This window comes from Sinocyclocheilus anshuiensis, unplaced genomic scaffold, assembly GCF_001515605.1.
Source record: "Sinocyclocheilus anshuiensis isolate Anshui unplaced genomic scaffold, SAMN03320099.WGS_v1.1 scaffold1265, whole genome shotgun sequence".
NCBI classification, from domain to species: domain Eukaryota; kingdom Metazoa; phylum Chordata; class Actinopteri; order Cypriniformes; family Cyprinidae; genus Sinocyclocheilus; species Sinocyclocheilus anshuiensis.
In genome coordinates, this window is record NW_015551081.1 from 181823 (window position 1) to 204757 (window position 22935).

At 38.6% G+C, this 22935-nt stretch overlaps 1 protein-coding gene across 1 annotated transcript in view; it reads right to left on the bottom strand.

Annotated features, from left to right (window-relative positions):
- Window positions 1-22935, bottom strand: part of fam20ca (FAM20C golgi associated secretory pathway kinase a) — a 64036-nt gene that overhangs the window by 34090 nt on the left and 7011 nt on the right. The window contains exon 3 of the mRNA XM_016452569.1: window positions 22418-22496. Coding sequence (XP_016308055.1) covers window positions 22418-22496 — 79 coding nt within the window. The remainder of the gene's footprint in view (window positions 1-22417; window positions 22497-22935) is intronic.

Below are 22935 nucleotides of genomic sequence, written 5' to 3' on the forward strand. Positions count from 1 at the left end.
CGCTTAAATGTGTAAAAGCATAAGTAAACCCCCAGTGTACAATGTAAGAGGAAACCTGTGATGAATAAAATATCCCCCCCCAAAAAAAAGAAAGCAAAATACGACATGCTCGTTACAGCAGCATTTCAGAGAAATTATGTTGAGGAGAAAGCTGCCGAATGAATGAACCACATATACAACTGCTTTCTTCAGTTTTTTGTAAATGAACTATAGTAATTGGACATTAATTGCTATCGCAATATGTTTAATTAGCAGAAGTTATTACTCTACCATCTGCGCATGTCAGTAACGACCATGTTACTACAGTTTTGGGAAACTGCTGCAGCTAGTTCATTTTTTCCAGAAGTGCATCATACTATGGTAGCAAAGCAGCGACTTATGTCGTTGAATGGGAAACGCGCCACAGGGCAGGCCAAGTTGTTGAATACTGAATGCAATGAGACACACCTGAAGTTAATAATGCTGTGTTAATCATTAAATGCAGTGTGCGACTCTTCTTGAGAGACCAATTTCTTCTCCCTGCATGTATAATGGAAGGGAGTGGGTAGGGAATCCTGTAAGATGGAAAAGTCACAAGGCTTCACAATTTGTCATTTGAAAAACTTTGTAAGAGAAATAATTCAACTAGCTCCATCCTGTGAGACTTGATGAATGGTTGCTTCAACTTTTTCAACATCGTCAAACTCGAGCACGTTCCTTTACTCTGTTCACAAGGCTTGCCGGAGAATATCAAACCCTATGAAAGCTTCTTTGTAGCTCAGAGGTTCCCATTCGCTACCACAGACCCTCATCGATCTCTGAGGAAATATTGTGCACCATATCTTCAGCAGGGACCTTTCCATAATTCATAATCCTCATCTTGAAATGGATTTCTTGGTGGCAAATTATTTTTTTCCTTTTTGCTGGCAGTGCATAGAGCAATGAGAGGAAGCCAAGGTGGCATTAAATGAGCTACCGACTGAGCTACTGAATGGAAATAAGAGTAATACAAACACATTCCACTTCATTGCAACCAATCAGAGAGGGATCAAATTAAAGTTGATTATATTCTTTGTTTAGTGACATTTTATGAATGCTGAGATTAGTGCCAGTGGACACAGCGTGGCAGCCACAAGCACTTGCAACACACGCTTGAGATCATTATTGGTCTGTGGAGCTGATAAGGTCCAGTTACCCACTGTTTTATTTCTATTGTACTCCAGATTTGTGTTTCTGGTTTCCTCCAGTGAGATAGTGAGTCAGTGAGTTTTTAAAGAAGCAGCTCAAAAGAACAATTCATTCATTGACTCAGAGATCCGGTTTTAGTTGTTAACAGCTCACTGTAGAACAAAATAATCTGTGAACTGGGCATGACATTTTTTCACTTTTTTTTTTTTTGTCAAGGTCTGTTATATTGTACATATATATTTTTCAAAACATTAAAAATGCCGTTTATACTGTACACTTACATGTATTTAAAGGGATAGTTTACCCAAAAATGAAACTTCCGTCATTAGTTACTCACCCTCATGTCGTTCCAAACCCGTAAGACCTGGCTTGAACATGGCAGTACCCTGGCTGTCTATGCAGGGTAAAAAGCTCTCTGATTTAATCAAACATATCTTAATTAGTGTTCAGAAAATGAACAAAAGTCTTACGGGTTTGGAATGACATGAGGACGAGTAATTAATGACAGAATTTTCATTTTTGGGTGAACTATCCCTTTAAAAGGTGCAAGGAAGACATGTCATTACTTTTTACTTGATAGTTAAACCATACAACCTTTTTAGATTAAATTTAAGATTAAAGTTATTCCTGAAAATAGTGTGTTCCTTGCTTCCTTCCTTCCTAACTAACTAACTAACAAAACCACCTGAAACACAACTGCAAATGTAAATGATAAAGTTGGCTTATGTGTTTTAACCTTTAACCAACACTCCATTGCCATAACACTGACCCAACAACAAATTTAGTCTGTTCCTCATGCAACGCTATCATATCACTTCAGAAGATTTGAAATATACTCTACACGTTGTTTATGGAGCTTTATTGGGGATGAATATTCTTCCCCGAAATTTCCCCCATTGTTTTCCACAGAAACAAATATCATCATACAGGTTTGGAACGAAATGGGGCTTAATTAATAATGACAGGTTTTTCACAACTAAAGATGTTCCAATAGACAAAATACAAAAATATAAACTTATAATGTATAGCACAGCATTTATAACATTTATTAACATTCCATCAGAAATACCAGACACTGCTGGAAAAAAAAAAACGGCACTACATTTTTAGTTTAAGCAGCATTGTAGCCCCCACATTTTTACATTAAAAACCCATGTGTTTACATTGCTCCGACTTATTTATTTCTCAGATAAAGTTATTTTTTCTGCTGTTCATCTGTTATCGCCTCACACTCCAACAACGAAGCCTCTCAACTGAGCGGCACAGCAAGTAAATAACAAACGGCGCTGGAAAGTTAATGGATGTGTATTGTCAGCCATGGAGGGAACGGCGGTCCATTGAAGATACACACAAGCGAGCCATTACAGCAGGACCAGATAATGAAAGCACAATCACAGTTTAAGAGCGCCACGGGCTGGTCATTTTTCCTCGTTCCTAAGCTCTTTGTGTGCAGAGCCCAGATTTGCCGGAATAATGGGCAGCCGAGATCCAGAAGAATTCCCCTCCCGAGAGCTGCAGTCAAAGGCCTCAATCCTTCACGGCTTCAGAGAGCACACAGAAGGATGGATGAGGTGTTAGAGGAGGAGAGGGCAGGCGGGGAGACGCTTGGTGTTTTAGCTTTACTTCCTGGGCTAAAAGCCAGCTTTGGTATTAAAATATGAGTGGCCAACTAAAGCCGAGAGAGGCGGCGAGCAGTGATCAGGGGCATTAATGATGACAAGCCCAACCACTTTCAGCTTCTTAACTCTGATAGCCATCTTAAGCACTTTTCCTGTGTCTTTCCCAGCACACAAAATCAATTGGTGTTTATCAAGCTCCTATCCCTGCGCCGTCTTGTATATCTAGATGCGGTCTTTTAGCATGCAGCGTGCACCGGTCCAGGGATTGATGGCAATCCGAGTTGCTGTGCCTGGCGAAATTGCAGGATCTGCAAGAGGCTCATCTGAGCGCTTGACAGCCGCTGAGAACGAGTATAAAAAACACACTGGTCTTCCACCTGAGGGCTGACTTTACATTCTAAACTCACAAGCATTTTTGGTTAAATGAGAAAACACTACAGACAAAACAGAGCCACGCTTCCATCACGCTTCCAATTTAAAGGTGTCGTTGTTGCCGGGAGCATGCAAATCTCAAGGGCTGACGAAACATCTCTAAAAAGACATGCCTCAAACTGTCTCGCCGCTGTACATATTGGGCTACCGTTCTTACTGCAAAGCACACAGATGCTGAAGATAGAAAATCTACCTGATGGGTTCATAGAGACAGAATGGACATATCAGGAGCGGAGGATGAGAAAAGCAGAGGAACATAGAATGACCATAACAATTTAATTTCTTAATAAATGTCAGTGATCTTATTGCGCACAATTCATCATTGAATGTTGATCTTAAGAAAAAATGTTTCTCATAATCTTTCATCAAAATGTAATCACTTTCGCTGCCTCTGAAACAACTTTATGCTGATGTATCCAAGGTTGCGCTGGAAAAAATAATACGTAAGGGATAATGTACAGTCAGTAATGAACATTATTTTCTGCTGAATATTCTGCTTTGCTTCAGAAATATACAATTTTATTGCATCACACATACAGTTTCATGTTGTCTAATACTACAGAAATGTAGCAAGGTTTAAAGCAATAAATGCAGCTGCGAAAAGGTGTATATTGCACTATACCAACCTAACTTAATACGACCAGCTGGTAGCTGGTTTGTGGCTGGACAAGCTAATGACCAGCTTGGGCAAACTAATGGCAATCTTAGAGCAGCTAATAATAACTGGCTTGGAAGAATTAATAACCATTTTAGACCAGCTACTGACAATCCCTGACCAGCTAATGACCAGCTTGAACTAGCTACTTACAATCTTAGAGCAAAAAAAAAATGCCTGGATCAACTAACCATTTTATATCAGCTAATGTCCAATTTTGACAAATTAATAACCATTTTATACCAGACAATGACCAGCTTGGACCAATTTATAACCATTTAGGCCTGCTGCTGACAATCTTAGTGCACCAAAAACTAGCTTGGACCAACTAATAACCATTTTATACCAGCTAATGTCCATCTCAGACCAGATTGTGACTAACTTGAACTAGCTAATGACAATCTTAGACCAACAAAGAACAGCTTGGACTACCTAAACGCCATTTTAAACTGGCTAATGACCACCGTGGGCAATTTAATAACCATTTTAGACCAGCTATTGAGCATCTCAGACCAGCTAGTGACCAGCTTGAACTATCTAACGACAATTTTAGAGCAACAAAAACAGCTTGGACCAACTAATAACAATTTGAAACCAGCTAATGACCATCTCAGACCAGACTGTGACTAACTTGAACTAGCTAATGACAATCTTAGACCAGCAAAAAACAGCTTGGACTACCTAAACGCCATTTTAAACTGGCTAATGACCACCGTGGGCAATTTAATAACCATTTTAGACCAGCTACTGAGCATCTCAGACCAGCTAGTGACCAGCTTGAACTAACTAATGACAATCTCAGAGCAATGAAAACTGCTTGGACCAACTAATAGCAATTTTAAACCAGCTAATGACCAGCTTGGACCAATTAAAAACCATTTTAGACCATCTCAGATCAGCTAAAGACCATCTTCTTATAGACCAGATAGGGCCCAAATTGAACTAGCTAATGACAATCTTAGAGCTAGAGCTGCAAAAAAACAGATTGGACCAACCAATAATCATTTTAAACCAGCTAATGACCAGCATGGACCAATGAATGACCACTATTAATGACCACTTTTGGTCTATTAATGACAATCTCAGAGCAGCAAAAAAATAGCTTCGACCAATTAATAACCATTTTAGACCAGCTATTGACCATCACAGACCAGCTAATGACCAGCCTGGATCAGCTAAAAGCCAGACACCAAAACACAGCTATTACAGCTATCTGAACCCAAGTATCAGAATTTAGCTTTAGTTGCTTGCTGAGTTGTAAAGAGGCCAGTATTAACTGGAAATAATCTGAATCTCATTTGAGCTTTTGAGTCACCAGGTGTGCTCTGGCTTTGCCATCTCCTCTCTAAAGTTATCCTCTCAGACAAACTCCTCTTAACTTTTGACTCTTAACATTTGACTAATGAATCTCAGCAGAGTTGTTCTCTTCCTACATGCACAGCGCTGAAGGCTTTTGGAAAGGCTTTATGTTTTGAAGTTTCAAAAGTTAAAAGACTTTTGGGAGTTTTGACTAGATGAAGTCGAAAACAGTTTCTAGATGTGAGAATCTGGCAGCTGCTGGAGTCTGATCAACAAATCTAGTGAGAATGAGAAAGACAAACGGCGACACAAAGAAAGAAACAGTGAGAGAGAGGGAGAGAAAGAAAGAGATACGGAGAAAACATATTCTGTCAACTCTCCATCTGTCTACTTAAACAAACTGGATGTGCCACAGAAACGACCACAATAACAGTGCGGCTTTTCACAGCTTTCAATTTTGGGCTCTTTCCACAGAGTTCAACAACAACAACAACAACCTAAGAATACATGAATGAATGGTACAATTTTTTTTTAAATGCAGATGTTTCTTGTTTTGTAACATTCGGTCTTCTAGGATCCAAAAGTGCTCAATTTCAGACCCTGAACAGCAAACGTGCTTATTACTTATGGCACAATAGGGCAGAAATGCATTTAGCTAATTAATGTAAATTAACAAGAGAGAGAAATATTAATCATCAGTCAATATTATAACATTACTTTTTTTAAGCACTTACAATCTATTGTAAACGTTGAGTCTATTGCTATATGTTGCTTTTCCAATGCATATTTTTTTATTATGAAACACAAATGTGAGTCTAGTGAGCCCTATAGCTACTGTATATGAATACTTCCTATATATTGGAAAACATTCTGAGATTTGAACCTCTGGAGGGGGCCCTTTCTTTTTTATTCCTCTGGTACAACGTTAGTGAACCCATCATCTTCTCTGTACGGTTTCTAAAACTGTATCTACTTCATAAATAGAACAAATGCATAAACAGCATTTAGTGGATTGTGGTCTTGGTGGAATGAGGGCGGATGGTGGTGGCTTTCCAGGATAAAGGGCTTTTAAAAAAAGACTAGTCTTGTTTTTCCCTTTCGTATACTGAGAACTGTTCACTGCTGGAACTGAATTTGAAGATTCTTTCAGGCCCTTCTGAGTATCAGAGTAATACTTCTACACTGAGGTCCCTGGAAGGTATTTTCAGTCTAGGCTCCAAACACAAGTAACACTCTCAAGCCTCTCAATGGTGTTTGCTTGATTACTGCAAAACTTTCTCCTTTAGTTCCAGGAAAAGCACAAAGTGCTTGAAGAACCTGTCGGCAATTCCGAGCAAGGGCTGAAACACTTCTCAAATAAAGCCATTTAGGCAAGATTGCTGAAGGGCCTTTAGCACCATTATAACACATCATTTTGTTCCACCTCTAACTGTGAGCTGAGTTAGGAAGAAAAAACTTCTCTGTCTATGGCAGTTCAGCTGTGCCTTGAAGCATAACAGTTCATGAAAAAGACAACGGCTAAATGTCCAGGAAAACTGCAGAATATTCACAGTATGTTTGCTTTGGTTGTTCTGACAACATAAAGTGAAGCAACATGCAATGATTTTATAAAGCTTTTTATTTGGCCATTAGGTTTCATAAAGACTTGAAAGTATGAGAGCATACAAATTAATGTTTTAAAAGTGTCTCTGAATTAAACTTCAGTAGCACAAGCTGTGTTACTGATTAATTCATGAATCATTTCAAATTGTCCATTTTAATTAACTGATTCAAATAACTGATTTAGGCATTAAAATGTTTCTGAAAATACTGTTCTTTATTACTGTATATATAGTATGATTTACTGTATAGTATTATATATTATGATGGTGAATATTGTTTATCTAATGAAAAATGTGGAAAGCATGCCTTAGATATTTTTAGATATTACATATTTACTAGATATTTTTGTTCTAAAATAATACGAATCTGCTGGCAACAATGGCAGTTTGGTTAAAACACCTACCTAAAGAAATACACGTTTACTTTCAGACCAAAATCATAAATATTGAAATAGAAATAGATATATTATTTTAGCTTCATTAACCAGCACTAATTGCAGCTCTGCAGAAGCTGGGTGAAAAAGCCAAGCTGTGGGATTACATTACTTCAGCTTTCACCCAAGTGATACCTGACCCGATGATCAGAGATCTGACTATATCCTGGCTAGAATGAGCAAAAAGAAAGGGTTTGTGTAGAGATAATAATTGCTACACTCCTTCATGCTTGAGAAAAGAGCATAATTAAGATGTAGTTGGAACATATTCCAGTACTAGTGTAACTTTGAGAAGGCTTGGCCTCTCTTTACCTATTCTTCTTCATTAAGACATCGCTCTTAGTCCCACACTTAAGTGTGGGATGGTATTCCTTCATTTATTAAAGTTTTGTCATTTTACTTGGAGGTAAAACAGCGGTTAGAGATATTCAAATGCTTTTTTCTTCTTTTAAATGGAGATTAGAAGTGAAATCTGCTGCCATGGCACTGATTTAATGATCACAAATGCAGGAATGAATCCATTTTTTTTCTAATGTGCACTGAAATTTTCCTTGCCTAATTTAAATGTATTCATCCATAACATTTAGCATAATTGAAAACGCCACGCATCTAAATGAATCTACCATTAGCATGAGCGGAAACACAAGTTACATTTTTTAGCACCTATGCACGATTAATTACACAAACAGGTTGGCATAATCACAGACATTAAATCTCCCCGTACAATTAGAGGGCAATTACTGATGGAAATTTTAATAAAGCATGTACGTTACGATGTGAAGTGTCTTAACCTGAGTGGGTCTTAAAGATGTTCTGTCTCTTCTGTAAGATATTACTGGCAACACATTACTGTTCTTTGTCCCTAACCTTATTCTTTAGAGTCTTGCTACTGAGCTGAATGTGCAGGTTATCACACATTTCTGCACATCCCAGATTACTGGGGCCTGACGTGCTGTCAGGGAAGCTGTATCTGTTCTTTCCATTAACATGAGAAGATTAATGAACTTGTCTGGAGATAATCTCAAACTCAAAGCCTAGAGATCACCGATTTGTCAGTCCGTGTGGGCCATTATTATACACTCCATTCTTTTTCTCATTCAGTTTCTTGAATCTGCTAATAATGCAGAGTCACTCGAAAAGATTTCAGAACAAGAAATTGGTTAAAAAAAAAGAATGTATCAGGGGCTGTCAAGGTCCAAAAAAACAAGCACCATGCTCATACAGAGTCCTTATGGTGCTTTTCTACCATTTGTGTTTCACAGAACAAAGAAAAATACATGAAGAGTAAGTAAGCTATTTAGGTGAACTGGTGCCATTGGCTTTATCAAAATCTGTGTTGTGTAGATGCCATCAAACAAAGAATGCATTGGGCAGTCATGTACTTACAGTGGAAGTATGCGGGTCAATGCACAACACTTCCCCATAGACCTCCACTGTAAATATATTTCTGTCAACATGATTTGTGTTTGTACAAACTGGAGATGAGTCAAAATGTGGTAATCGGCAGCCTGCCACAGATGATGTTAATTGAGCTTAATTTGTATTAAATCTGGAGCATTCCTTTAAACCACCAGAAGCACTCTGTGGCTTAACACTTGCACACTAGTCAAGCCTAGTCAAGTAGCTGCGGTACAAGATAGACTGTATGCATTGCTTTTCATAAATTAAACAACAGAATGGAATAGCATATATCTGGAAATCTTACAAAAGAAGGGTAGACATTCTGGGAATAGTTTTGAATGATGTGGACAAGGTGATATGGGTTGGAAATAAAAACACAAGATGAGACAAAGACCTTAGCCAGAACACGTCCTGTTTTAATGACACTGAAAAAAAAGCAAGATGGAAAGAAATTTCAATTGAGGAATGTTTTGGTAGCACAAGATGATTAGAACTGTGAGTTTGACTGGCATCTGCTGTGATGAGAGAAGATGGACAGATCAATCTTAATGCAGCTATAATACACAATGGACCATCTGCTTTCTCAGCCATCATTTATGATGGGCAGATCCCAGATGGATCAGGGTGGATGCTATAATGATATGACAAATATGCTCAAAACTTTTCAAAAATCTCATTATAATGTTCTGGAAAAGTTTTTAAAAAGCTTTTTGATACTGGGATGAGATACTGTAAAAAATCCCTTAAGTCCACACTGCTGTTTCAGTGCTTCATTGTCTGAAGGGGTGAGATTGCTGAGGTTTTTATTGTTCAAGTTCAGTGATTAATTCTGACACACATTTCCCTTTGTCACATACAATTCAGCAGATCTGAGGGCAGAGAGCAGGGACGCAAGTGAAAATATGAGACAGAAAAGAGCTGAAAAGAAAAGAAGAGAGACAGTTAAAGAGGGTAGGAGAAAGAGACAGGTAGAATAAAAGGAAGAGAGACAGGAAGGAGAGAATGAGACAGGAAGAGGAGGAAATAGGTGAAAAAGAATAGAGAGAGAAGGGTAAAGTGGGAGGGTGAGTGAAAAAGTGGAAAGCGAGGAAGAAGACAAGAAGACAGGTAAAGAGAGAGACAGGTAGAGAGGAAGGAAGGGAGGAAGAGAGAGAGTGAGACAGGTAGAGACAGAAAGAGTAATAGGAAGAGACAGACAGGTAGAGAGTGAGGAAGAGAGAAACAAGTAGACTGAAAGCAGAGACGAGACACAAGTACACGAAGACAAACAAGTAAAAATAATGGATAGAGAGATAGGTAGAGAGGGGTGGTATGAGACAGGTAGACAGGAAGAGAGTCAAGTAAAAAAAGGTAGAGAGGGACAGTTATAAAGGGAGGAAAAGAGAGATGTAGATTGGAAGAGTGAAATGTAGAGAGGAAGAAAGACAAGTAAAAAGACAGAGAGAGACAGGTAAAGAGTGAGGAAGAGAGACAGGTGGACTAGAAGGAGTGAAAAAGAGTAAAATAGAGAGAGATAGGTAGAGTGGAAGGAAGAGAAAGGGAAGAAGACTGATAGACTGGTAGAGGACAGAAGAAAAGACTAGGGCTGTGCAAAAAATCGAATGCGATTTTCATGCGCATCTCGTCAGTAAAGCTGCTCCTGTGATTAGTAGTAAATCTCCACCACGTGCTTTCAGATGGAGCACATTTACTACACAGAGCCGTAGTTCACTGACAAGCTACACAAAATCGCGTTCATAATCGGCAATGTATCGCTTGTGATTTTTAACGCAATTTTGCGTAACTTGTCAGTGAACTATGGCTCTGTGTAGTAAATGCGCGCCATCTGAAAGCACGTGCTGGAGATTTACTACTAATCACAGGGCCGCCTTTACTGACGAGATGCGCATGAAAATCGCATTCGATTTTTTGCACAGCCCTAGAAGAGACACAAGCAAATGACACTAGAGAGCTAGAGAGAGAGAGGAAGAAAGAGGGAGAACCAGGTAAAGAGTGGGGAAAGGTAGAGAGGAAGAAAGACAGGTGGAGAGAGACGGGGGAGAGAGGAACACACAAGAGGGAGAAAAACAATTAGAGAGGAAGAAAGAGAGAGAACCAGGTAAAGAAGGAGGGAGAGTTAGAGAGGTAGAAAGATAAGCAGATTGAGAGGGTCAGAAAAATAACTAGAGAGGCAGTGAGAAAAAGAGAGAGAGTTGTGGAGAGGGAGGATAAAGTTGTGAAGAGGCTGACAAAGAGAGGCAGGAAGAGAAGCAGAGAAAAGGAGAAAGAGAAGCAGAGTGGGAGGGGATGGTGAGCGCAACTGGTAGCGAGGGAGGCAAGTAAAAAATTAGGGAGAGATGTGAAAAGGTCGGGACATAAGAAGGAAGACGGAGTTAGACAGGTATGGAGGGAGAAATGAAGGCAGGTAGAGAAACAAGTGGACATGGAGAGAGACAGATAGACAGGGACAGAGTGAGACAGAAAGGGAAAGAGGAACCGAGATGACAGTCATACAAAGTCAGTGAGCGTATGCTCATGAGAGAGAGAGAGAAAGAGAGAGGGTTGTTATCCGAGCGTGTTTTGACTGCCTGCCATCTTACAGATGGAATCACAAAGAGGGGAATGAGAGATGAGAGGGTGGGCAGAGGGTCACATTCGCTGAGAAGCCCAAACTGAAACTAAAAAACAATGCTGAGATTGTGAATCAGGAACCGCTCGACTCTACAGTACAGCAGACATGGTTCCCAGCATTATATGCGACGTGTGAAGCATGACTGATGAGGGAGGTGTGGAGGAATCTGACCAAAATAAAATACAACATGTGACCAACATGTTTCAAACATCCAAATCAGACGGTTCCAAGTCAATCACAAGATCTGAGGACGCTAGTTTCACAAACATGCAGAAGACAGTCTTCCCTTGACAGTTTCCCAGTAAAACTATGAAATAACTCCATCACACAACAGCCAGGAGAAGGAATTCAAAAAATAATCCAGCACTCCTCCCATCACGTTCTTAGCTCCAAACAAGAAGATGAACCCTCATCAATCCCAACTGATTCCCCAGAGTTCCTTGAACAAGTATGTATTGCATTCCAAAAGTCAGAACTAACAAATTGATCCCTAATATGCCAATAAAAGCCACAGTGAATAACTAATTCCCTGGCGGTAAGGCGAAAACTCTCTAACGGGACAATCGTCTGTGAAATCTGACTCTGTGCTGTTTGATAGCAGAACTCCTGTTGGTTGGCTCCCTGGTGCATTCTATCAGGGAGATAAATTGTACTGTGGTTGTTCTCAAAGAAGATGAGGTGGAACAGAAAGATCAAGGGCCAGTGCTCAAAGAATTCAGAGCTAGCATCAGATTTCACCTTCGTCATTGAAGCTGAGTCACCACAGTGCAGCAGGACTGCCCACGTTTACAATGGCCTTCCGGAAGTATTTTTCCTGTTCCTATTCATATTAATAGGAATAAGAAAGAAGAAGAAGACAAATGAACCTTTGAAAAGGCAATGAACAACTCATGAAGTATTGTGAATTATGCAATCAAATCAGCCACAGTATAGAACACTTTGCTATAAATCAGGGGTGTCCAATCCTGCTCCTGCAGGGCCACTTAGCTCCAACCCCAATTAAACACACCTGAACCAGCTAATCAAGGTGATACTAAGCATACTAGAAACTTCCAGGCTGGTGTGTAGAGGCAAGTTAGAGCTAAACTCTGCAGGACAGTGGCCCTCCAGAACTGAGTTTAGACACTCCTGCTATAAATCAAAATACCATAGTAACTACGAAACAGACCTTACTCCACTGCCCTTAAAAGGCATATTAGTGACTGATTCTACTGGCTATTTTTTTCTGTGCTATCCTCCTTGTTAGCACACCTGGATCTCACACTATTTGATGCTGGTTCAAATCCCACCTGTTGTGGGGTGAGTAGGACCAGTTTCATTGGTGCCGTGACCTGGATAGGAGTGAGTTTTAGGTTGGTGAATGTAACAGAGGCTAGCCAGAAAAGGCTGTGCAGATAAACCTCACTCTTCTGGTCTCGAAAGGCATGTTAGTGAGTGACATTAGAGGCTGCATCCTTTATTCTCCCATGCCGGTTGATGTTGGTTTGAATCCCACTTACTGCTGCACGAATCGGACCAATTGTATTGGTGCCGTGACCTGGGTGGGAGTGAGCTTTTGGGGGATGAATGTAACAGAGGCACAGAGGCTAGCCAGAAAAAGCTGTGCAGATAAACCTCACTCCTCTTGTCTCAAAAGGCATGTTAGTGACTGACACTAGAGGCTGCATTCTTTAGTCTCCCATGCTGGTTGATGTTGGTTTGAATCCCCTTTGTTGCTGCACGATGGGAGTTGAATGCAATGGAGGTTGACTAGTAAGAGTTGTTCAGGTAAACCTGAAGCCTCCCAAGCTGGTTGACACTGGTTAAAATCCTGTCTGTTGTGGTGTGAGTAGGACCAGTTTAAATGTTGCCATGACCCAGATGGGAATGAGCTTTAGTGGGTGAGTGATGGACGCCAGTTAGTAAGAGGGTGTGCTGGGGACTGACACCAAAGTCTGTGTGCTTTAGTCACCCATGCAGGTTGACTCTGGTTCAAATCCCATTCTGGAGTTTTGTGAGTAGGACCAGATACATCTAAAGCTATTGAAAGAACTGAAAATCTGTGGTAACCAAGGGGTCAAGGTGGGGCTGGTTAGCATGACCCCATTAACCCCTGCTGGTGCATTCTGAAACTACACCATCTAGAAGCTAAAGCATCTTTTGTTACTGACAGCCATTTAAAATTGTATAAGTATTTTGGCTAAATAAAAATGGAAAGCAACATTTATTAAATAATAGACTTTTTACAAGTGCCGTTTTTTTCAGTTATTATAGACCTTAATATTAAGTTTAATGAGCAAAACTATTGTATATTTATTAACTATAGTTACAATGGTAATGCTTTGGCGAAGGAAGTTTTTCAAAATAGGACTTTCAGTCTTAAGATCTCAAAACTTGCGATTCACCACACACACGCACACACTCCAAGTCCCCATTCAGCTGAGCAGAGAAACAGACTTCCCTCTGTGCACAGAACCTGGATCAGTGCAGAAAGCCATGCAGCTGTGCGAGACAGCTGTCAGGAATAAGGCAGACAATGCGCTTTGACATGTTGATTCACTGCTTGCTGGCTACGAGCAGCCTGCATCGCTTCAGAAATGCATGCATTAATGGAGGTTTCTTCCACCCTCCTCGGGGGCTCCAACATAAATGATTTCTGCTTGGAGGACTTGGAAAACAAACAGACATGACTGGATGGCTTGGATTTAACCACCGACTTTGGCTGGTTGTTCTTGTGGAAAGCAGGCAAACCAAAATAAACGGTAAAAATCGAAGCAGGAAGAATCTAACACTAACATTTGTCTTCCTTTTACAGATATGAAAGTGATGTGGAAAAACCTAACAGCAAAAAAGCAGTTTCATGTGGGAAAAGCAATTAGTCATTAACAGATGGCATTCCTAATGGCAAAGTTCATTTCACACTTTCAAGAGCCCTAAAAACTAAAATTGGTCAAACACAAACATAAAATGTTTTAGTGGTATATATTGCTTACAATAATAATAATAATAATAAAATAATAAAATAGCCAATATACATGGATACTTTTGAAAGGCCATTAATGGAGAAAGATGCTAATGATAACCATGCCAAACCTTCAGCCCTTGGTCCATAGATTAAACATTTTGTCCTTTTCTCATTAGGGTTTACAGGCGTTTTATGTTGTCTAGATCTGACTGCATCAACAACAATCTGTTGCAGTCAGATTTGACATTCTGTAATCCCCAAACATCATGTCTTTCAGCAGGTCCCACGTCTGCCCCTCTTAAAAATCCTACCCTTCTCCGCACACAACGCATAAATGCATCACTTCAGCTTAACTTCCTGCCACGGCTGAGGGCTCAGACAGCGTGCTCTAAACATTACCCCAGTTGTCATATTTCATGGAGTTTGACATGTGAACTGCCATAACAGGATTTGAACCTAAAATATTCTAAGCCTCTTTCACTATAGCAGAATATTTCAATATGAGATCCAATATAGTGTGGCAAATGTACTGTTTTTATTTATTTATTTTAAATATGCTTATCCATTGACCATAAAACATTTTTTATCATGCATCTTTTTTTTATTCCTGCCCATATTTTTAATCAGCAAATTCTCTCCCTTTTTTCATTTTACATGACAAAGTGCATCTAAAGCTGGGAATAAACCTGAATTTTCCAACTGGATTTTCCATCTGCATTCCAAAACAACACAGATAAACCCTGCTTAGTCTGAAAGCCCCCGATACAGGTTTTGACATGCATTGTGCTTTAGCAAAATGATTTCCCATGTCATAAATCATGCATTAATAACATAAAGGTACATGCAATCTGTCCTAATACGTACCATGAAGACAGTTGGTTTGTGCATAGCCCACAACAGAGCCTACTAGAAACTGGAACCACAGAGATACCATAGAGTTACAGTGACAATCAGAGAGAGTATGGGGGTGATGGTATCTCCCTGGGTGAGCTGCATGTAATATTCTACATGATATTAACATATTCTGCATTATAGCGTTGAATGCACAACACCTGTAGCCGAAAATACTTTCTCTGTTGCTGCTGTGAGAGTTCACATCAAAGCACTGCAGCAATTTCAGAACCAATATGAGGGGGAAAAAAATCATTAACATCAAAGGAGTGGAAAACTCAAACTTGGCTCTTAGGGGCCGTTTACACAACAATGTTTTCAGCCAAAAACGGGAAACTTTTTATGCTTTTTGCCTGTTTGTTTTCCCGACAGCGGCGTTTTGGGGACTGAAAACGCATATTTTTGAAAACTGGTTTCAAAGTGCAAGTGTTTGAAAACACCACCATTGTCGTTTCCGTGTAAACACCCAAAACGTGAATCTTTGAAAACGGTGACGTCATGCACGTGCGTAGTACGTGTTAGGTATGTAGACATGCGCAGTACGTGTCGATTTTAAAGGCAAGCGCGAACAAACATACACAACAATGGCAGAGTACATTGTACTGTTGTTGCTGCTCAAGAGTTTGCTAACGCTTCTTCAGTGAAGTGTGGATTTACTTCACCAATATTACAACCAACAGCGGAGACGCATTATATTCAACATATAATCGTCACTTCCCTACAGGTACTGTTTACTAACAAGGTGACAGCGCCAACTACTGGCCTGGCATACGTAATGCAGCGTTTTTGGCCGTTTTCGTGGATATGTGTAAACGCGAATCGTTTTGAAAACATTGTCGTGTATACGTGAAACTTTTTAAAAACGCAAGGCAAAAACTTTTCCGTTTTTGACTACATCGTTGCCGTGTAAACGTAGCCTTATAGCTTAAAGATCCACAAGCTATTTTGCTGTGTGAGAGTTTTTGTTCCTGTTAAGGCACATCTAGTCTGGCATACACTTTAAAGAGCTGCTCACCGACCAAACTTTTAGCTTGTGAATAAACGAGAGCTGTTTGAGGGTTCATAACAGTGTCTAAAACAAACATGCATAGTGGGACAACAACAAGCAACAACATTTACGGTCCTGGAACAATATTCCTATTAACCAGTCATTGGCCTTTTAGAGGTTATGATAATTTCCTGGAGTCAGAGAGTGAATTATGGATGGATCTGAAAATAAATAGAGGAAGACAAAACAAAAAGTTGTCGTACATATGCACTTTGAAAATGCTGTTATCCAAAGCACCTTGCATTTGCATTCAAGGCATGTTTATTAGTTCACATGTTCCCTCAGAATCGAAATAAGCAAAAATAAATATTACAAGCCTGAACACTGCAGAAATGAGAATAAATTGATAAACACCACTAGATGCAATACAAACAATCATTTTTATCTCAAATCTAGTTGTGCTTATGAATTTTGTGGCCTACACACCTTGTTTTTGGACTTCTATTAAAGTGTGGTGAGTCTCTGGTTGTTTTTTGCCCTGTGAATCAAACCTTTGACTTTGGCATTGCTAACATCTCACTCTAAAAATGGGAAAGTCTGAGTATTTACAAATTAACATTTCGGTAACCACAAAAGTTAAGATTAGATAGGGTGACCATACGTGCCATTTTCCCAGGACGCGTCCTGGCCAGGATTTGTTTTGGTTTTGTTTTCATGCTTGCTGAAAGTAATGATCGAAAAGTAGGTTGACCAATAACATGCAAGCATTGTACATAATGGAGCAATCATGGCGTGTGAGAAGGTGGGATTTACGGTCAAAGCGATGCAATTACGCGTACATATTATGTGTGTTCGACTTAAAAGCAGTGCGGCTCAGACTAATCAGTGTTTGACATCAAAGTACCTCGAGAGCGTTTCGAAAGCATAACCGTCTGTATGGTACTTTGATGTCATATACCGATCGGTCTGCACACGCAAACAAAGCCAAAACCTAGATATTTTAGGCAATATAGAAATCCTGGCCAGGGCACGCGTCCTGGAAAAATGGCACGTATGGTCACCCTAGATTAGAGGTCACTAATGCCAACAGTCATGCAGTTAATGAGATTTCTGTTCAAATGCTTCCTGGACATACGTTGACAAAATCATCCATCCATCATTAAAAGGTATATGACAAATACGTTTTTTAGATATAAGTTTTAACATTTGTTGTTTGGCTAACTGCTAGGGGTGGCACAAGAAAATCTGGTTGTGTGAGATGAATTGACAATGAACATACCCTGAAAATTAATGACAGACAGTGAACCTCTTTTAAAGTTGTTGAAGAAATGCCTGGAGGAAATTTCCCATGAACCAATTATGTTAAAGTGTCATTGTTAGGGTTAGCGCTAATGCTAGCACTAGTTGACAAGAATGGTGTTACATGAACAACAAAAGATATTGTTTCAGGGACATGTCCTGGGTAAATCATGTTGTGCAAACACATGCAAACAATCTCAGCATCTGAATCACAGTCTCTCATTGTTGTAATTTGACGGATCACTGGAAGGAATCTTGATTGTCAAGTTTGTAAATCTACCCCAACAACAACTTGTCTCCTTCTCTTGTGAAAAGAAATGAACTTATTTGTATTGAACGTGCACTTTTTTTAATCTTAAATATAAATTTTTAAAAACTTACTTACTTGCCGATATTATAATATTAATGAAATAAAAAGACACTTAACTGTATTTAAAGAGTGTATGCTGTTTCTTAACACACTTGAGTAGACTTTTAAAGAACATTTTGTAGTAATGGCAAATTAACAGTTTTACTTAAAAGTACAGTGTGTAAAATCATTGTTTTATTATTCTTTTGCCATGCTTTTAAGAAGTAAACTTATTTTGCTGTGTTGACTAACATACAAAACACATGTGAAGTACTTGATTATAAATGTAACTGTAGTGTTAATTGGCAAATGTAAAATTAATATATTTTAAATGTAGTAAACTGCCTCTTTATTACAAATTTATATTTACAAATATAATTAAATGCATGATATAAAAATGTTTTCATATAATATAAATGTAAACTATAATCCTTTTTTTCAGGATGTCTGAAAACATTACATTCAGTTCACACTGAAGAGTTTTTTTTTTTTTTAAAGTATATTATTTCTGTAACAGATTCTCCTTTTAAAAGTGCACTTCTTTTTCACAAGGGCTTTTTTCTGTCTCTCTGTCTTTTTCTAATCTTATCTCTCTCTCCTTTCTCATTCCATGGCGATCAGTAGCATTCATTGCTGTGGTGTGGAATAATTAAACCATTCAGTGAGCATGGCTTTCCTGTAAAATACAGCTACTCCTTCCTCATTTTGATGGGATGAGTGCTTTTCCATGGCACAAGTCCCACCGGCTGGTTTCTGAATGAACATGGAGAAGGTAGAGTGAAAGGTTGCACAATGATTTATTGCTGCATTTGCACCTAGATCCCAGTCAGATAACTCAAGTTCAATAAACTCCTCTCACATACACACACGGCTTTCTAAGACGGCTGGAACCAGAGCTGTTAGCCCTCCATGCACCTGCAGATAGATTAGCATCCTGCTCAAAGCAGCAGCACATCAAAAGAAGCTTTGATGCTTAGTATGGCTGCAAAGAGGGGCAGGTGAGGGAAAGGGTGGCCCCGTGCCGTCAATGGGGAGTCTGGGAAATACTCACAGCTTTTAGAGCTGGAGAAATCTATAGCCTTCTCGGAGCGGGAGATAGATGTAGAGCCTGGGAAAAGGGGGAAACCTGCAGCTTTATTTGGGATGAAAAAGCACCTGCTTGCTACGGTGAGGGTGGCCGTGTGCTCTGGATGTTCAGTGGTTTGAGTGGGACCATATGGAAGGCCATTCATGTCAATGATATGATGAACAGATGATTCTTCAAGCTTGGTATTTGCTTTTTAGCAGTGATCGTTCAAAGCATAAATGGAGAAATGAATGCCAAGAGTTACATGAATGCCAAAAGTGAATCAACACTTCCAAAGTATAATTGCTCAAAACTGTGAAATGCAGCTAAAGAGAACTCTGTGTTTGTCAGTCTATTCTGTCAGTTGTTGTCTCTGTCTAAATGATTGTTTAATTACTGCTTTTATTACATTGCATTGTTAAACACTCCACTAAAATATTATCTCCTTTCATGATCTTTCTTGAGAATTAGATGAAAGCTGGGCTTTCAACAGAAAACATGCAATGCGCAGTGTTTGTTTTTTGTATCGATAGCATAAGTTATCCTAGCAAATGTGTATCATATAAATCCAAACCAAGATTTCCTCCTGAATCATAAAGAGACAGCGATCACCTTCTCAGATCTAGTCATGACCTTAATGTCAAATTCGATACAATAATGTGAAAAGTTTTAGTCACGTGTGAAAAAAAATCTGTACATTGAGGATATTTAAAAAAAATCATGTCAAAAGTAGATTGTAACAATTTACTTCTATTAACTACTTGTATTAACTAAATTAAATCAACATTTGTTATGAGCATCCTTTGCTTTCAAAACAGCTTTTGTCCTTGGTACACTTGCACACAATTTTAAAAGTGCAGTATGTAATAATGACGGCTAGTATTTTAAATGGGTACTGCGATCCAAATTAAATAAAAACATAGTTTCTCCCCCTCCTCCTCAGACTCAATGCTCACACGGGTTGTCAGATTGAGGACATGCAACACGAACGAGCGCAACTGACAATTAAAGGCGATGAACTTTACACTGTAAACTGATGAGTTGATTTTAACATGCCTCTGGTCATACAGCTTTTAATATGGATGCCAAAGCTTTTTAAATCAGGTAGAATTTGCAATCTTTGACCCAGTTCGTTTGCTCGCTTCCATGGCTGCAGTATGCTTCTGCAAACTGGCAACCCAGACTGTCGACATATTATTGGGTAAACTGTAATTGGGTGGAATCACACAGACCAAAACAAAAACAGACATTCTGACACGGAATGCTGATTTTCAAAGCTGAATAACTGGCTGTAGCATTGTTTTTCGGAGAAACAAGTATGTGAACTTAGCATGTTACCCAACTATCTGCAAATGTATTATAGTGTTTTTATATGTTAGTACAGTCAAAAAATTACATAAAGCACCTATAAGGTATATTTACAGGTATATTTCTCCAAGCGTCCTGGAAATATTGCCACAGCTATTACGGATTTAGTGTTTCTCATTTGTTCCATCTCTTTGAAAACTAAAATAAAAGCTCAATTAAATTAAAGCTGAATTACTCCAAATCTGCTGTGATGAAGAAACAAACTCAACTAGATCTTGGATGGTCTGAGGATGTGAGTACATTTTCAGCAAATTTTCATTTTTGGGTGAACTATGCCTTTAATGGCAAAAGGACTGTTTGGAAATCACCATTTCGTACTGGTACACTAAAGCAAAAGATAAAAATAACCATCTTGAAAAAAAAAAACATCTGACTTGCCTAAGATTTCTACACAATACTGTATTGTACACCCCTACATTAAAACAGAAGTAATTCATCTTGGCCTAAGCCAGTCACTATTTTCAGCAGCGAGTGCTAATCCAAACATGCATACGCCACATTGTCTGGTGTGTGAATTGCACATCTCCTGATGCTACTGTTGTGCAATAACTGTGTGTGTTTTTAGCCACCAACTGTTTGTGTCTGTACCCACCAAGAAAGACTAAGAAATCACAGATGGCAATGACAAAGCATAATCAAAGAAAACAACGACAAAAAAGGTTTTCCTCTGGGTGGAAGCAATCAAGCACCCCCTAGCAATTATTTGATCACAAATGAGTCAGGTAGCCCTGGCAGTGTTGTTTCAACAGAGGGAATATGGCAGATACACTCCGTCGATCCACCCTGTTTTATGTGTGGCTGTTACAGCTTCTGCTGGCAAATATCCCCGAGAGCGTGTGATAGTGTCTTGCAGTTTTTAATTAACGCGTATGCCTGGCGATGTTAATTAAAACCAGACTGATCATTACCCACCAGGAAAGATCATATGGATGCTTGTGCTGCCAACCAAAAAATGCCGAACACAACTGAGGAGTTACTCTAATAAGCATTAAGCTCAGGTGCAGTCTTTAGGGGCTTAAAGAATAATTTTTTTAAATGGGGATTTTTAGGTAAATAACTGCTTATTCAATTTATCTTTGCTTTGTTAAATATCCTAATAAGGGGGCTTAAATGGACAGTCCACCCCAACATTTTACAAAATCACTGAGTGAAAATGATTTAGCCACCCTCATGTGATTCCAAACCTGTGTGCATTTCATATTTTGTTATTTTATTTCCCTGTAGAACACAAAAGAAGATATTTTGAAGAATGCTGGTAACCAAAACAATATTTTATAGAATGCTGGTAACCAAAAAGATATTTTGAATAATGTCGATAACCAGCAAAGATATAATGAAGAATGTTGGTGACCAAAAGTATATTTTTAGGAATTTTGGTAACCAAAAGTATATTTTGATGAACGTTGGTAACAAAAATAAATATTTTATAGAATGTTGGAAACTAAAAAGATATTTTGAATAATAGTGGTAACAATATATATATATATATATATATATATATATTGAAGAATGTTAGTAACAAAAAAGTATGTTTTAAAGAATGTTGGCAACAAAAAGTGTATTTTGAAGAATGTTTGTAACCAAAAATATATTTTGAAGAATGTTGGTAACAAAAAATATTGAAGAGTGTTGCTAACCAAAATAATTTTTTGAAGAATGTTGGCAACAAAAATATATTTTGAAGAATGTTGGGAACCAAAAGTGTATTTTGAAGAATGCTGGTAACCAAAAATATATTTTGAAGGATGTTGGCAACCAAACATTTAGGTTCAAAATGACTGCCATAGTATATTTGTCCATACCATGGAAGTGAACATGACTCAAATCAGTTTGGTTATCAACATTCTTCAAAATATCTTTTTGGTTACCAGCATTCTTCAAAATATATTATTCTTATATTGTTCCACAAATGAAAGAAACACATATAGGTTTAGAACGAAATGAGGGTGAATAAATGATGACAGAATTTTCATTTTTGGATGGATTATTTCTTTAAGGCCTAAGAGTTAGAAAAATGATGTGAGTTTAAACTGATTGTGTCATTTGTAAACCTCATTCTATTTTTAACATACTTCTCAAATTTTACAGCTGTAGAAAGACTACATTTACATATATCATAATCACCTTGGACAACATCCAAAAGCAGAACAACATGTTTTTGCTGAAACACAAAAGACTTAGTCCACGCCTCTTAAACACACTTAGAATGAAAGTATGCAGGGTACATTCTGAAAAAAACTGGTTCTCCACTGGGCGTGCATTTATTGAATTGAAAGATTGCAATATCACTTACTTCATAGGTTTGAACAGTGCTTGTCCATAGTTCTGGAATGACATGATGAGCTTCAGCTGAGTGCCACCTGACTTCATAGCTGTGAAGGAAACATAATTACTGTAACACCAGCCGACCAGCTTTCTAAAAACAAGACAATATGCACCCACACACCCACACACACTAACACAATCTTCTCTTCCAGCATTCATGCTAAAAAGCTTTCGCTCTAACTCACACAAGCATGTATTAGCAGTGATGTTTTGCAGTCTTGTAAACAGTAGTGATGATTTCTTAGTGTATTTAATCAGACTGTCAGAAAATCTCATGAATATATGTAGATTCCCACGACTAGCTAAGCAACCATCTGCTGTTTATGAGAGTGGAAGTGTTAAATGGTTGAAACATCAGTAACGAGTTATGGTTACTACAATATGACGGCCTCATGGTACTTCAAATGAAGGGTCAATGACATGACACTTGTTTTTTTTTGTAATTCACACCAGGGTTATTATAGTTATAGTAAATAGTAAAAAAAA